Raw genomic sequence first — 16272 nt, 5'->3', positions numbered from 1 at the left:
GAGGAAAAACTTTATCTGAGACCCTAAAACTAACGTTTAAATTGATAAAAGCAAGTTGGACTGGACCCTCAGTACTAAGTATCACACCTGAGACAATCATCAGGTCAGTGAGTAGTCTCATCTAACAGAAAGTTGCTTTAGAAATATTAGAGGATCAAATGACACATTTGAGGATCTGCTACTCCAGCTAAATCTTCATATCCGTCCAATGAAAACTTTTGGGGTGTTTATCAGAAGGGGAATGGTAGAAGGGGGTGAGAGGGAGGTGAACTCTTTAAAATATAATTTATTTTCTGTCTACCTTCCTTTCATAAGAGAAGGAAAAAAAAAAAAAAAAAAAAGAGTTCAGCTTAAATTACAGGCATGCAGACAAGCTCTCCCAGCCCCAGAAATTCATCCTACATGTTGATTAATAGTCAAACTATTAGAGCTTTAGCGTGAAAAATGGGCTAGGCTTCAACTGAAGATTGCCTGTAGCTAATGATGCAGTGGAATGAACATTTTCATTCCAGCTAAACCATTCCTGTTCCTGTAAAAATAAAGCCAGCCAATCTTGGTTTATGAAAAAGACTCAAAGAACTGAGCATATTTACTGGCTTAAAATAATGCCATGCATTTTAACAAATCTATATATACAGGATATGTTACCTGTGAAGTCAAACATACATATAATTACATACATGTACACAGAGAGTACAAATATCTTAAGTGAGGTCAGGGAGCGGAAAAGAAGTTGGTGACCATAACCTAGAATTTCACATGTACAAGCACATTACAGAGTTACTAGATTTTAACATAGCTCCTGTTTCAGGCTAAAAAACTTAAAATGTAGTAACAAAAACACCGCAAGGAAGTGCAGTGGGCTGTATAGCATCTGCCTGGCAAGGCTGCCTGACACAGGCAGGACTTGCCTGGAGATCTCCCTGTGGTTCAGCCCCTGGCGCCATCAGTTGGGCTTGAAATCAAAAGCAGTGGAAGGAGGTAATTAAAAGTGACTGCACCACTCTGCTGGCAAAAGATGACTCCGCTGCAGCCACCAAAAGAGGGTGGGAAAGGATTCAGGGGTATGTAAGAGAAGGCATGTGTCTCTCCAGCTTTAGTCATTTCCATTATGGAAACACAGTACTTTATAGCTTTTAACCTTTATGCCGCTGAAGTTGAATATCAACTTTTTGTTTTAATTTCAGCACTTAAAATACAAATTCCAGTTTGGCTAATGTCAACAGCACATTATCCCTAAGCCACAAGTAAGGTGCAGAGTTGAAAAAGCACCAGAAGGCAGAAAGCTGAAAAGTGGAATTACACACAAATAGTGATTGCCACCAGCACTTCTGCTGGCTAGACCAGCGATTTTCAAGACTATGGAACTCAGAGAGGGTGTGGGGGAAGGCCATGAGGTTCAAACCATCCTGTTGGCTGCAGGAACAACCATTAAAAGAAATTAAGAGAAAAGTCAGACCCCAGAAGGAGCAGAAGACATCGTGTTCCAACTCTAACCAGCTGAAGGAAAGTTTATATAAAAACAATCACTTGGTTAGTGACTCATAAGGAAAGAATCCCTAAGCTTTCTTCAGGGAAACCCCAGTAAATAACATGTCTAAAAACACATGAAGATGGTGTTTGTTCCGTTACGATACTCGGTCCACATGATAAAACCTTTGGCAGCAGAACAACCTACTGAGCACAGTTCTCTTTGGGAAACCCAAAAACCAGTAAGAACTGCTGCAAAGTCTGCCTCAGATCCTAGCTCTTGTATGACATGTCTAACGCAAACTGCGAAGAAATGTGAAAAGAATGCTTTTTGTTACAGCATTGGAGAGTGCTTCTCTGTTGACTACATGCAGTTGTACTCTCAAGATATATAAATGCCTGGATTTCAATACATTCTGCATCTTTTATAACTAAATGTTATGGATTCAAATATCCTGCCGTACTACGCCCAAAGAAACTGAATGAAAAGCTCGCTGCAAGCACAGCCTCTCTGGAATATGTTATCAGACACACAGCAGACTGTGCAAGAAATAGTACTCTATCCAAAGAAGGGATGGATTTAACTTGCAATGTATAACTTTTCTGGTTATGTGGTGGTTTTTTTTCTTTCATTTTCCTTCTTTTTCTTTTCTTTTTTTTTTTTTTTTTAAATTAGCACAACATTTTGGAAGCATGTTGTGTGTTTTTAAGCATATCTTCCAGCAAAGAGATTTTAAACTCAGTAAAGTAAGTTCATAAAAATAAGAGCAATTACAGTGGTTTCCAAACAAATTACCAGATCTGAACACCGTGACGCCTGAACTTGGACTCACTAAAAAACTCTACTGTTGGAGATTCCAGGTAGGAATATTAACAAAAGCATTCTGTGTCAAGCAGAGCTTACCTTCTGTAGCAAAGCCGCTGAGTTTTTGCAGATGTCCAAGAGGACACAGTGGAAACTTGGTAGCAACTTCTTAGTAATTTTACCTCACTCTCTAATGAGTTCTTAGCTTGTTAAGTGTGAATGTGGACATTTTAATTTGCACTGGAAACCTCCCCTGCCCAAAGTTACTACTGTTCATACCAACGTAAAGTGTTTTAGTTTATGCTGCTCCCCGTATTTTCAGCTGCTGTAGATCCATAGCAGACTTCAGAAATTTTCCAGGATATAGCCAGAAACTTGTCAAGAAAAAAATTGAAGGTTGGAAGCATTGAAAAGTAATTCCCAAGGGATTGTGGAGTTACCATAGTAAAGCAGTGTTTTTAACAAAATGCTCAGCAACAAAAGAGGTAGCATCACAGATATTTGAACTGTAATTTTCCATTGTCAGTTGGGGGTTGAATTTGGAAGGAACAGGGTATTTGTGACAATCTTTCAGGTATCTGAGACTATCTGTAAACTCTGGTAGTTTACAGCTCTTCTATGTATGATGAAATGTATTTTTTAAAAACCTATGAAAGAGCACCCTAAAGGCCACCAATACTGAAGAAGCAAGAGCTTTGTACAGAAAAAAATGCAGCTGCAAGTAAGATATAAGTAACTGCTTTAAAACAGGAGCATTTTTTAGGTCAAGTTAACCATTCCAATATCCAAAATGGAAGATTCAACTAGAAAGAGCACAGCCAGATATTACTTTGCCTGAAAACCCAGCAATGCACAAAGGAGGAACAGGTCATGCTGAGAAGTGGTGCATCCTTTTATCTTTCATTGAATGGAAACATTCCTGATCCTTAGCAGAGAAAAGACGTGTATGTAAGTACTCCATTGTAAATCCGAGTTCCCTTGCTTCACTGTCATGTTGCCCATAGACAATTACCTAGGAACCTGGCACTCAGGACAGTGGAGCTTCTGCTTCCAAGGACCCACTGTCTACCAAGGGAGAGTGAAGTAGACTACAGTAAAGAGGATCCAGACTTGGAAGGAATAATCACAGATTATTCTAGACACATATCCCTAGAAATAAATGCAATTCCCTAGTGGGATCCCATCAGAAAAGATCTGAATTTTCATGGGAAAATGTTGATACTTGTATACACTAAAGGAAATCCATTCAGCATACCTGAGCAAAGACACCAGGGTTCTTTGAAACACAGACACATACACACACTTGCTCTGTCTTGGGTAAAATCGTTTGAAACAAAAGAATGGAGAACTTCATATGCATGCTTACATTTAAGCTAGTTCACAATGATTACTGATTTGAAATCACTCAAACAACTGACCCACTTAAGCAAATTTCCAATCATACTTTAATCTGAGATGTTTCCACCAGGTAAGGACAGACACGCACAGGAACTAGTGTCAAATTTTAGAGATTAATTAAAGAGAATCTAGTACATAGCAGAACAGATGGATTAATCACCTGTTCTTAAAAGACAGGCAGAAGGAAATCACTGCATACTCAAAAGATGCTGGGAGTGAGGTATTTTTAAAGAACAAAAGATGAAGACATCTTGCCAAACATGCTCCAAAGCACTCATAATACCGCCTTCTCAGGCTTGAAGGGAGAAATCCTTTGAAAGAAATCATGCTCCCTCTTTACAAAATTCATTAGTAACAAAATAAACCTAAATCCCATGTCCTCTGCTAGTCAGACCAGTGACAAACAGGTAGTTTGCCTCAAGACCCCCTGTTTCCAGAGGCACTCAATGGCTAGTGACAAACCTTTAACCAAAACCACAGACAGGACACTGTTTCATAACTATCCATCGATTCTCTGATGTCATTCTTTGACTGCAAGGAACCATGTTTTTACTCTAAGTTTGTAAAATGGGATCCTGGTCCACAACTGCAGCTTCTAGACAAATAGTATCTATTCACAATATTAAAAACAGCTGCTGGAAAGGCATCATGCTGTGGCTTACAAAAGAAACTGTACAAATAAGATGGAACTAAATAAAAGAAATACGACATGGAGCAGGAATCACAGCCCCAATCAGACAATGCCAGGACTGGTTCTAGGAAAGGAGAACTTTATTTTAGCAGAACACTAATCAGACTACAGAAAGCATGGAAAAAACCCAACATTTGCCTGAAAACATACAACACTAAGGACAACACACCCACTCACAACGGGTGAAATTCTAACTCTCTGGAAATTGATGCCATTGACTTCACCATGCCCATCTCCCAGACCTTCCATGACCTAGATTGGTTGCAATTAAACCATTTCTGAGCATATGCATTCACTCAATAGGTTAAGAGGTATTTCCTGCAGAGCAGTATGTAACAAAGAACACAGACAGAGAGTTGATGTTTTCAAACTATTGAAGACAAGTGAAGGACGAGCTTCCCAAAGCAAGAGCCTTGATTTTCACCACAGCAAGGGCAACACAGATGGTGTTAGCGAGTGCAGACAATGCTGTATTTTGTTCTCACTGTTAACCTTAGCTTTAACATTTTAATCAGCAGTGAGCCCTTAACCAGAAGCCATTGCTCTAGAAGGAAGTCCTACAAATGAGGGTAAGAATTTAGCTTTGCATAGGAAAATGGTTACTTGTACATACATACAGAGACATACATTGGCCCACATATAAATATACCAACTCTGGTTTGTGTATGGTCCCACAGCTCCAGACACCAACACAGTTGAGGCTGCCTGCCAGTGTCATTGCTCACAGAGTCAGACCATTACCTACATAGAAGCCCTCAGCTGAGGAACAGCAAGGAACTACAACCATAGAGCTCCTTGGTGCACAGAACTGGTATGAAAACTTCACATCTCTTGAGTGTTTGCAGCCACATCTTTTGGGTCACAGGTGGTGTGAAAGAGAGGTTGAGCTCTTTAAGGATGCCTGACCATATGCAGTTGCAGAAGTGGATGAAAGGGCACTGCCCTCACAGCAGAAATAAGGACAATCTAGCGCACAGTGCTTCTAAGAATTTCCTATCTGAGTCAGCCAGATAACCTTTAATAACTATAATTTAGAATTATGGTACAGCAGTTGTTGTCAGCCTGTGGTCCTAAGCAACTACAGACTACTTCTACACAGTGTGTACAGAACGCAGCTAGGGACTACTGACCTGTGACTGGAAAGACTTCTAGTTACTTCTTGGGGGTTTCCTGCTTCCACTGGAAAATATCTAGCTCTGCAAATCAAGCAGACTTTTAAACCACCCAACTACAATTGAACATCAAATGACATTGCATATGACTTTTTTTCTCATGGACTATCTTCCTTGCTCTGGGGTCATTCCTTTAGTTGATTCCTCTAAACGTGCTTAGGTATGCTGCCTGGTACAGAAACCCCAACTGTTGAACAGGTCAAGAGAATACTGTGCAACAAATATGATGGAAAAGTTTGACTATCTGCTATTTAAAAGGTGTAATATGGGCCTGACACAAGCTGTCAGGCCCATATTAGACCATTTAAACAACAGTCAGTCAAACAGCTCATGGTAACTTTGTATTCACCCATCATGGGGCTTATACGCACCCAAATAATTTCACATGTTATTTGAACTTAGTGGCATATTCAATAAGATATAATTCTCCCTTTGAATTACAAATAATTTGATTATAAAAGGGGAAAAACACAGGTTGGGTTTAAAAGAGAAAGAATGTGAAGGAAACAGAGTAAGACCACTTGTTTCTCAACTGCAGGAACAAAGGGTTTAGGAACAAGAGCATGAAAGCCACCAAAGAATTGCACAGATCAAACACCACAAAATGTCCATAGCCAGCTTCTTCTGGTGGGAAATCCCAATTCTCCAAAATCAACACAGTCAATATATCAAGCAGCACAAAACACAACAAACAGAGGACAGAGAAGACATCAGTCAATCAAAGGCCACAATGGAGCCGGGAAACAGGTGGGACAGGAGCTAGGGAGTGACCACAGAACAGAACACATGACATTGTGAAAGGAAAGTTACATGAGCGGAGAATGCAGTTCCAGAATGGAGGATTTTACAGACAGAACGTGTGACTTGAGTCTGACTTACAATATGGAGAGTAAGTATAAACCTATCTCCACAAAAAAGATAGGTAGCAAAGGTTAAAAAAAATCCAGGATGAACAATACATCAAACTAGACATTGCATGTCTTAGTTTTTGTCCAAAACGGAGTCAGGGAAAACAGCATTCAGTTTCTCCTGACCATCTTGTTTTGCCTTGTAAATGAGAAAAAAAGGAGTATCTGGCTGTTCACCAACTGCCCTCCACCCTCATGTCCAATGACTACATTTCCTGTTATACTGTAAATGCTATGGAAGGGTGAGCCTGGTGACATTTTTGGCAGATTTGCCAATTATTACTCAGGAGTAGGTTTTTGTGCAATTACTGACTTGGAAGACAAGGAAGATATTTTAGGACTGTCCCAAAATCTGGTGATACCTGTGGTCCCCCTCATGGGTGACCCCATACTCTTGCACTAAAGGGACAATCAGACCCTCCTGACTGCAGCTATTCTGAGACCTGGAGACACAGGGACTCCAGCTGCAGGTATCAGCTTGGAGTCCAAAGGACCTTTGTGGCAGAGGTTGGTGCAGCACAGTCCAGAAGGACCTTCCTCTCCACCAGCCAACTCTCAGTGCTCATTGATCAGGGCTGGGAAAGCATCCTTAGAGGCTGGCCACCTTCACTGTTTTCTCCAGGGCTGGGAAAGCATCTTAAGAGGTTGGCCACCTTTATTGCTTTCCCCAGGGCAAATCTCACTACGTGCCTAGAATGGGGCTGACAATCATGCTCCATTATCTCAAACTTCACAACCAAAGCGTTTTCACCTTTCTGTAAACCTTCAATGAAATCCTTCATCAGAGTGGAAGTGGTGCAAAAATAAGCTGCACCATAAAGAACGAAGACTTTAAAAATATTTTCAATATGCAGATTCTTTGCCAAAAGCACAGTAAAGAGCCCACCATGAATACATTACAGAAACGTTTGCACATTTCTAAATTTCCTGGAGTTTGCTTAATGTCAGCAGTCCCATTTAACAGCAGAAATGTAAAACCCTGTGACAGCTATTGAACCCCCGACCCCTGATAGGTAGTTACCAGCTTCGCAGGGACTGGTTTTGAAATCATTCAGACCGTTAGCCTGCATCTTGTTACAGTCAGTGCAACTGATGCAATACTATGAATCTCTTTTTCCCTGTACATTTTTAACTCTCTCGTGCCAGCAATTATTTTATTCTTACAAGAATATAAACCAGAGATGCTATGTTTCTCGGGGAACAAGGTTGCATCTAATTTTTCTTTGAACTAGTAAATATTTAGAAGAACAAGAAGATAGTTTTTATCTGAAACACGTTTTCACATCCTTGAAACAGTGAGGCAGCAAGAAAGGGACTGAAAAACAGCCTGCCATTTCCTTTCCTGCCTGTATTTTGGACTGCTTTTGACCCAGCATGTGTGCGCATGCACACTCACTCACTTGGTCTGCTCCTTTACACCGTGACTTCATTGTAAAATTCAATTCATCTGTTCAAAGCAAAGACTGAAACACTGTCTATAAAATTATGGCATTTTTCCACTTAAAAAAAATAAATTAACACTTCTTCTTTTAAAAGTTATTTTTAAACCTAGTCGGCCTGCAGCCAATTTTAGTCATAACTGAAGTGGATTCTTCTTTTCCTAGAATTCAATGCCTTCCTTTTCTAAAATATATTAGTTTAAAAAAAAAAAAAAAAAGGAAGCAAACTCAGTAAAATGTACAGTTTACACTTCTGTCTGCAGCATTTTACCCTCTGACATAACAGTACAGTTTGCTTTTCAACTTACTGCTATGCAACAAGCCCAAATAAGTCTTTACTTTTTCTAGTTTACGAATTTAATTCAAACACGGACTTTAGCAATCACTGAGCAGAACCACTTACTTTCAGTTTGAGTTTGGCTGAGGCACTCGTAGAGCATCACCACAGCCAGTAACTGGCTGAGTCAAAGTTTATGTCTGGGAGGTAATTGAAGACCCTTCAGAAACATGGCTGAATTTGAAAAAGAGCATCAGAGCCTTATTACAATATAAAGATACATACAGCTTCTGGCATTATATCTGCATTTACATGTCAATAGCCAAGCATGAAATAGCCGAACTGAGAGAGCTGTCACATATGTAGGCAGAGTGAGTATCCTGACTTCACTAAGTTCCCATTTTCCAGGACTGTCTCAAGAGACAGCAGGACATCTGCTCTTCTTAATCGAGTAGCTGATCTTGAATCTGGGTTTAGTAAGACTACCCCACCTCCCCAAGAAAAAAAAAAAAAAAAAAAAAGAAAAGACAGACATGAATCTAGGCAATCAATATGTCACCAAGAAGTATTTTAAGGAATAACATGCAAACTGACCTGGCAGGGAGAGTACTTTCCTTCTCCTTTCAAAGGGAGTTCTGTTTTTCTTGAGAGAAAATTCAAACTAAATTACACTAACTGACTTTATATTCCGTAAATGTTCACATGCGCAGTATTATCCACACTGTGACAACTCCATTAACTGAGATGCAAGTATATTATTTATATACTTAGTTATACATGGTTTGTAAAGGGTAGCAGCAAGCCCAGTAATGCAAAATAATTAGAAGATAAGAACTTTGTAGGCCCTTTATCCACAAAAAGAAATTTAATCAGATTTGTTATTTCCAAGTTGAATTTTCTCAAGTCTGATCTCGGCATTAAAGTGTTTGATTCTTCAAATTAAGCAGAAATGATTGATTAACTCAGGGCTTAAGGATGACAAAGGAAAGGTGAATTCTTTTTAATAAAAAGTGTCACTTTGGGTTTTAGGGTTTTCTTTTTTGTTGTTGTTTTACACCTCACGTGCCTAGGGATTTCATAAGGCCACAGCATCTAATCTTTTTACCTAACAATGTTAGAAGCATAATGAAAATGGACTTCATGAGAATATCATAGGTTTTGCTGTTGTTTTTAAACAGCAAGCTCTGGAGTGCTGTTTTGGGGAGATTTGGTTTTGGTTTTTTTTTTTTTTTAAATGAGGCTGATGAAGATGCACAGCTCCTCCTGTGTCTTCAGCACCTGGACTGAAGCTACAAGGCTCTGCACAACTCTGTGCAATGCTCAGCTCTTCCTGCCACTGCGCATGACTGCCGAGTGGAGTTCAGTTTTAATATTAGTAAGATGGAGCTTGCCAACATGTGCTTGTTGAATGAGGTAGGTCTCCATTACCTCACTCTACACGACCCTTTCACAGATTTTATCCAACAAAGCTTTTGAAGATATATTTATCTTTAACCATGTGAGAAATCTCACTTACGTTAATGATTGTGCAACAATAAAAAGTAAAAATAAAAATGATTAGTAGTCCGCTGACAACAATAAACCCTCTCTGCTTCCCTTCCCCCATTTTTTCTTAGGAACTCATTACTCCAATGTTTATTTTTACTGTTGTAAATCTAAGAGTGCAAAGCTAAAGGCAGAGGTATAAAAGCAGCCACAATCTGAATGGATGGGTGGGTACAGGATCTTTACATATGTACATACAACATGATCCACAGTATGAATGCCACACCAGGCAGCACTCGTAGGAGTGTTACAGCTCTGCTAGCTACCCAGTAAATCTGTACCAGGACAGTAAGGAAGGATTATGCAGTTTAGCAGTATAAAGCTGCATAAGAAGCTTTGAGAAACCATCATAGTTTTCAAACTGCCATTCCTCTCTTCCCCTAACCCTTTCTCAAAAACTCTCGTGTCACCTCTCAGGTTTACCCATTTAATTTTTCATGCCACTAGGTGCAGAAATCTCAAGATGTTTGTGGGGTTTGAGTCCCTGCAGACAGCTGCAGGTTAATTCTATCTGTCTAATTGGGACAATGTAATCTCCAGAATCGAGCATGAATGACCTGTGTGAAAGTGAAGGGAGACACACAGATACAAGAATCCTTACAAGGAACTGGGTCCAAGAAAAAGATCTGGTTTTCTGGAGATTTCTTTTGGAATTACCTTCTGGCTGACAGCCCAAGCCAGAAGGAGATCATTTCTGAACCTACAGCAAGAATTGCCGTTTGCTCAGAGTGAAAGGAGAGCTAACAGCTCCACCAATCCTCACATCTCACGGGTTTCTCCTATACTTGCATAAGGGTATCCTGCCTTATGCTAGCAACTAAATCTATGTCAGATGCTACTGGTCCTGACCTTCCTGCGGTGCCCCATAGCTCATGTCTCTGGAGAACAGAGCTGGTCTACGCAACTCCTGACCTCCAGCCTCTCTTTCTGCCAGCCCCAAGAACTCTTTGGTGCCCCACCTATCCCCATTTCCCATGACAGAGCATCTACAGTCTAACTTCTCTCCTCTGGATATCAGATCAGCATCCACTGCAGCAGCAAAGCCTTAAGTCAGCATATCGTAAAGAAACATTATAAACATCACCTTGATATTTTAGTGTACACAGTTAACGTTTACATTTCACACCATCTCCTATGTAAAGTCTCTCTCTCCAGGCCATCAATATACCACTTCTCTTAACCCCTCCCCACCCAACACTAAGAGCCCCTTTTTTCAAGCAGAACAAGAAAAAAGAAAATTTTTGGTGTTTCTGAGTCCAGCGACCATGGAGACAGAAGTGATCAGAAACTGAGTAAAAATACAAAAATTAAAAGCAGACAAAATTCCACAACCTTCAGAACATTTAAAACTGACCCAGGTCTTTCCCAAATACCCCAGAAATGCTTCAAGCTCACAATAAAATGCTGCAGGTAGTATTTCAGGGGCTAGTTTCAACACTTGCTAGGAAGCATCTTTTCATGTTCCAGATAGATCTTCCTAAGAGCTAATGTACCAAAACAGGAAAGGGGGAAAAAAAAACCCAGCACAAAAGCTGTGTAACTTCTTTCTGTGGTACGACAAAATCTCTCTGCATCATATTCCAAAGTGTGAGATGTGCAATTTCCATTCTAAAGCTCAGTAAAAAACAGCTTTATAAAGTACTAACCCTGGGAACTGCTTATTAGTTTATCAGATCAACATCAGCAAAACCATCTTTTTATGTGCTGCTTACTTTCAAAAAAACCTACCATGCATATTTCAGTTCTCCCTCTCCACACCCCACACCCTTCTGCTGCTGTCCAGCTGGAACACATCAAGGGTCTAGAAGCCAAGTCAAATGTTGACCCCACCCTCCTCCATCCATTTTAAGGCACCTTCAAAGCCAGTACACTGATCTAGTTCAGCTTAGCCAACAACGCCAGCAAATCTGTTATTTAAGACTTTAGTGCTGGGTTTTTATAACTGCCTGTTAATACAAGCTTTGATGTATGGTCAAAAAATCCAGCTGTAATGAGTTTCATCAGACTGTAGTAACCTTTCCTCAGAACGTCTTTATTATTATACCTTCATAATCTTTGGTCTCAATACTGTTTTATAGTATCATTCTTACTGAACCGCCTTAAAGAACAACACTCAGCAACACTTAACACACCTCCTTCCCCAAAATTAAAACAAAGAGCTGTTAATAGTTTTCTAGAAGACACTTTTGCACCCACATTTGTAATAGGAATTTGCTATTAAGAGTTTGCAGGCAATAGTGTAAACCAAAAGAGAAACCAATTTTCCTGACAAAACCCTTGAGAAAGGATACGAAAGGATTTTGAAAAAGGACAGAGAACTTACTTTGTTGTTCCCCTTTGTAGGATGCAGCAAGAAGGAAAGAGGGGAAAAAAAAATTAGACACATTTATTTTACATGCATTCAGTCTAACTTATACAGTTCTGGAAAGAGCTCAAACCAAATGAGGAACTGACTTAAAACACATTCACCAAATCCTTTAGTTAGACAGTTTCCAGGGGAGCACAGGACATTTGCAAAGCATTTGAAACGTTCAGTGAAGTTGTAAATTCACGCTGTTTTTTCAAAATTTCCTCTCAAACATTCTGATTCCACTTTTGCTTCCTCCAGTGTAAATCAGGAGCAGCTCCAGGGAAGTTGGTGGGCACTAACACAGGGGAGAAGAAAATGAGGCCTGAAATGATCCAGAGATGGGACGGAAGCCAGAGGGATTTTCGTGCGTTGGTAATACTGAACTTCCAGTACGCAAAGCAACCCACTAAACATGTCTGCTTCCCCTTGCATGACAACCACTCCCTACAACGTGCCAATGAACGGAAAGTTTCACGATCCAACACTTTTTAAAAAGCAAATATTGAACTTTTAGATTAGTAATAAAAATAAGGAGGAGATGGCATTAGGGGAGAGGGGAAGAGGAATGGATGGTGCTAGCAAGGTAAAGTGTGCAGAGCAAGTTACGACAAACATCTGTGCTATTATTTTTCTTAATTGTGAGTTTTGCCATGAGCTGGCATGAACAGTGTCTATTATACAGTGGGAAGTCAGCCAAAATAAACAGCAGCCTACAGTTGAGAAATACAGTCTGGAAAGGTTAGTCACAAAGTTGTAGTCATTTTTTTAAAAAGGAGGGTTTTGGATGCATCGGTCCAGAAACCCAGCAGTAAAGTCAGCTGGTAAATGGATATCCCGTTTCAAAGTGAATTGGCCACAGTGTGATTTATATCAAGCAAGCTGACTTGCATATGGGTTGGAAAAATAAAAACACCGATTCATTGCTATCCGGGTGGCTGTCAAAGCCCATGTCCTGACAAAAGCAAATCTCCTGGGTGAAGGAAGTGACTTGGCAAACTGCACAAGAATTTGGGGGCTTACAGAGCAACATTGATGGGTGATTAAAGATAGTTAACAAGAGAGTGAATATATGAACGTGAGTGTGCATCCCCATATGCAGGAGGCCAGGGAAGGCGGCAAAATGAACCAAAATAGAGGAATAGGGTGATACCTGGCCTTTAATTTTAATATATTAATGAGATTTGTTTAGGCAAACAGAAAAATTAAAAATCAACAAACCTGGACTTAGCTTACAGGATTAAATTAGTAATAGAGACTTCATATTAGTGGCAGTAAGTACTGAGCCCCATTGCCACTGTAATCACACAATTTTAAGTAGCACTGCTAAAAAAAACAAAAGAAATATTAATATTCTTAGTTCAGAGATTTGCCCCTGGTGAGAATTCAGAACAAATCTCTTTAATTCAGTGACAAATTCCTACTTTTCCTGTCACTGCAGAAGCAACCCAGCTAGGGGCAACTGCAGTGGGTTTTACATCAGCATCCTTGTACACGAGCAGCAGAACTGTTAATGAAAGCACACTGCTTAGCTTTCAAATTCCAGGCTGCGTACACTGCTCTGGCAGTTACAGAAAGCAAGCCAGCTTCACCACTGCAATCCTCCAGGTTTACAGCACTATTAATCTATTTTTCATTTCTAAGCAGCAATTTTTCTACTTCTAATGCCAAAGCCTTGGATACTCAAAGTTACCAGCTGCGCCTTGCACATGAAAAAGAGTGAGAAGGTCAGTCCGGGAAGGGGCTAAGGTACCTCTTTGCTTTTTTAACTCCAGGATCGCAAAGCTGTGGGGAAGTACTGAAGTAAACGCAAGTTGCTGCCATTTCCTGGCAGTCTCTCTTACATAAAAACACAGTCTCTAAAATCTTTGAAGGAGAATAAAAGACTGGGGTGGGTGTCTAAAACTATTTTATATTGTCAGAGGAAGGTGTGAAACTGAGGAATATACACAGGATTTTAATGAAACACTGCTAATTTTTATTTAAGTTCCACTGGAGCTTCTAAGGTACTCTGGGCTTTGGAGCTTCTGCTTTGCAAAATTCCAAACTTTAACAGCAGACTTGCAGTCCACATTTGGAGCTCTAGTCCTGTAGGAACAAAGGGCTTTGCAAGACTACAGTAGCATCAAGCATCTTTTCTGAACAGCTTAATAGACTACTGGGTGAATTTCAAACTATAGGGGTTTGGAACAATACTATTCACTCTTTTTGTAATATAAGGATAATTCCAGCTCAAAGAAGAACTGAATTTTGACTCCCTTCTACTTCTGTCTTTCAAGGAAGTCTCTCATCTTGTAGCTAAGACTTCTTTGACAGATTAACTTTAAACAAAAACAAGAATTCTTTATAAACATATTTTGAATACAAAATCTTTTTAGGGGGAAGGGAGAGACAGGAAGAGAGAAGTTTAGAAATCCAACTAGTCTGTCTCACTTAAAGATAAAGTAACAGATATATGAATATGATAAACATGTCACAGAATGCAAGATTAAACCAGAGGCAGCAATAAGATTTTTTGACATCGTTAGTAAAACCTGAGCAAGAAATAAAAAAAAAAAAAAACACGCAACCCAATACAATATTTTGTTCCTAGTAATTAATTAGGTAACCTCTCATAACTAATCCTTGTAAAATGACTTCCGATGGTCTTAAGTAGGAACTGATCTACTGGGACAGACGACATACTGAAGAGTCACCAAAATTTATTTATTTTTTTTTAAAAAGGGAAAGTCTCAGATACAAATTTAGCAGGAGACCTACCAGGTATTTAAACTATTCCTAAAAAATCATCATCATCATCACTGTTTATTCCTGTAATAATCGGAGAATTATTCCCTGATTTATCTTTTGATGGTAGCCTTGAAACCTGATATGAAGAGAGGAAGTTGAGGGTTGTTTGTATAAATAGCAGCCAGAGAAGATGCAGACAGAATTATACTGGAAGCTGTGGAGGTATCACAAGTATAAGGGAAATATGAGGGAGAGAAAGACGAAGAGATGGAAGACAGCACAAGATCCTGGACTCAAGGGACCTTGCCTTCCCATGGAAAACAAGCAGGAAGAAAAACAATTTTCAAAATCAAAGCATCATTTCTCAGAACAGACCTTCCGCTGAAGGAATCTAGCGGATCAGCAGATTTACTGAAGAAAGGTGAACTATGCATTAGAGTAACTTTCAAAAGCTCAAATGACAGGTATTTTTGCTAGTCAGCCTTCTCTCTGGATACACCTCCTCAAACCTTCATTCAATATTAAAAATCAAAACAACAAAGTCCAAAAAATATGAAACGGTAGTTGTGCATATTCTGTTTCCCAACTTTCTGTCTTTTCTGTTAAATTAATAGAGGCTTTTTTACTGCATCCTGTTCAATTTGCTTCACATGATGATTAGCTGAGTAAAACTGCCCTTGGAAAGGTTTAGCATGTGTTTCATACACAAAAAAACATGCAGTGAATCAGTAAAATAAATATACATTATTGCCTGGAATGCTTCTGTCAGATCTGTAATACAGAGCTTGAGGGAATAAACTCTTCAAAGCACATCTTTACCTTAGAAGACATTAATAGAAACAACGAAGCTCAGGAAACCCCAAATTGCTCACCACTTTTACTACACAGAACCAATGAATAACATTTTAGAAGGTTTTGTTTGTTTGTTTGTTTTTAATATTGAGGTTTGACGCACAAAGTGATCCTAAAATATTTCATTATGAATATTCCAAAATTACCAAAGAAGACTACAATGAAAAGGCTACCATTTCTTGAGATATCTGCAGACATTGTGTTTTTCCAGATGATACAATCATTTTTTTCTGACTCAAACAGAGCAGCTACTGGAAAACTAGTGAGCTGTTTGACTTACTGAGGATTTATCAGGATAGACACCGGCTCGTAGAAGAGATGCCTTCCAGCTATCCACCTCCTCTTGGGAGTCACAGGCTAGCTCGAGGAAACGGTAATCCTTGTAAACATTCCTAGAACAAAGAGCACCACATTGTAAAACTAGTATTTTACTACTCTGAATCATGCATACAGCATTTTACATTAAAAATCCTTTGGGATCAGAAATTACTTGGTAATTGTTTTGGACAATAGAGTTTATGGAACAGGTGCTTGTCTCATAATAATTACATGGAGTACTTAAAAATATCTTAGAATGGTACAGCACAGCTCTGGAAATAATAATCATCTGAAAGCACCGTGAAACTACTTAAAATCAA

At 39.4% G+C, this 16272-nt stretch overlaps 1 protein-coding gene across 3 annotated transcripts in view; it reads right to left on the bottom strand.

Annotated features, from left to right (window-relative positions):
- DNM3 (dynamin 3) overlaps window positions 1-16272 on the bottom strand; it is a gene marked incomplete at both ends in the record, with an annotated part of 193276 nt that overhangs the window by 42446 nt on the left and 134558 nt on the right. For all 3 annotated transcript variants that reach the window (XM_082484692.1, XM_082484690.1, XM_082484691.1), the window contains one exon: window positions 15915-16026. In XM_082484692.1, the coding sequence (XP_082340818.1) occupies window positions 15915-16026 (112 nt within the window). The remainder of the gene's footprint in view (window positions 1-15914; window positions 16027-16272) is intronic.

This window comes from Vanellus vanellus (genome assembly GCF_965231255.1).
Source record: "Vanellus vanellus genome assembly, chromosome: 5".
Taxonomy (NCBI): Eukaryota; Metazoa; Chordata; class Aves; order Charadriiformes; family Charadriidae; genus Vanellus; species Vanellus vanellus.
Note: the sequence above shows the minus strand (reverse complement) of the source record. Positions and strands in the feature narration are given on the sequence as shown.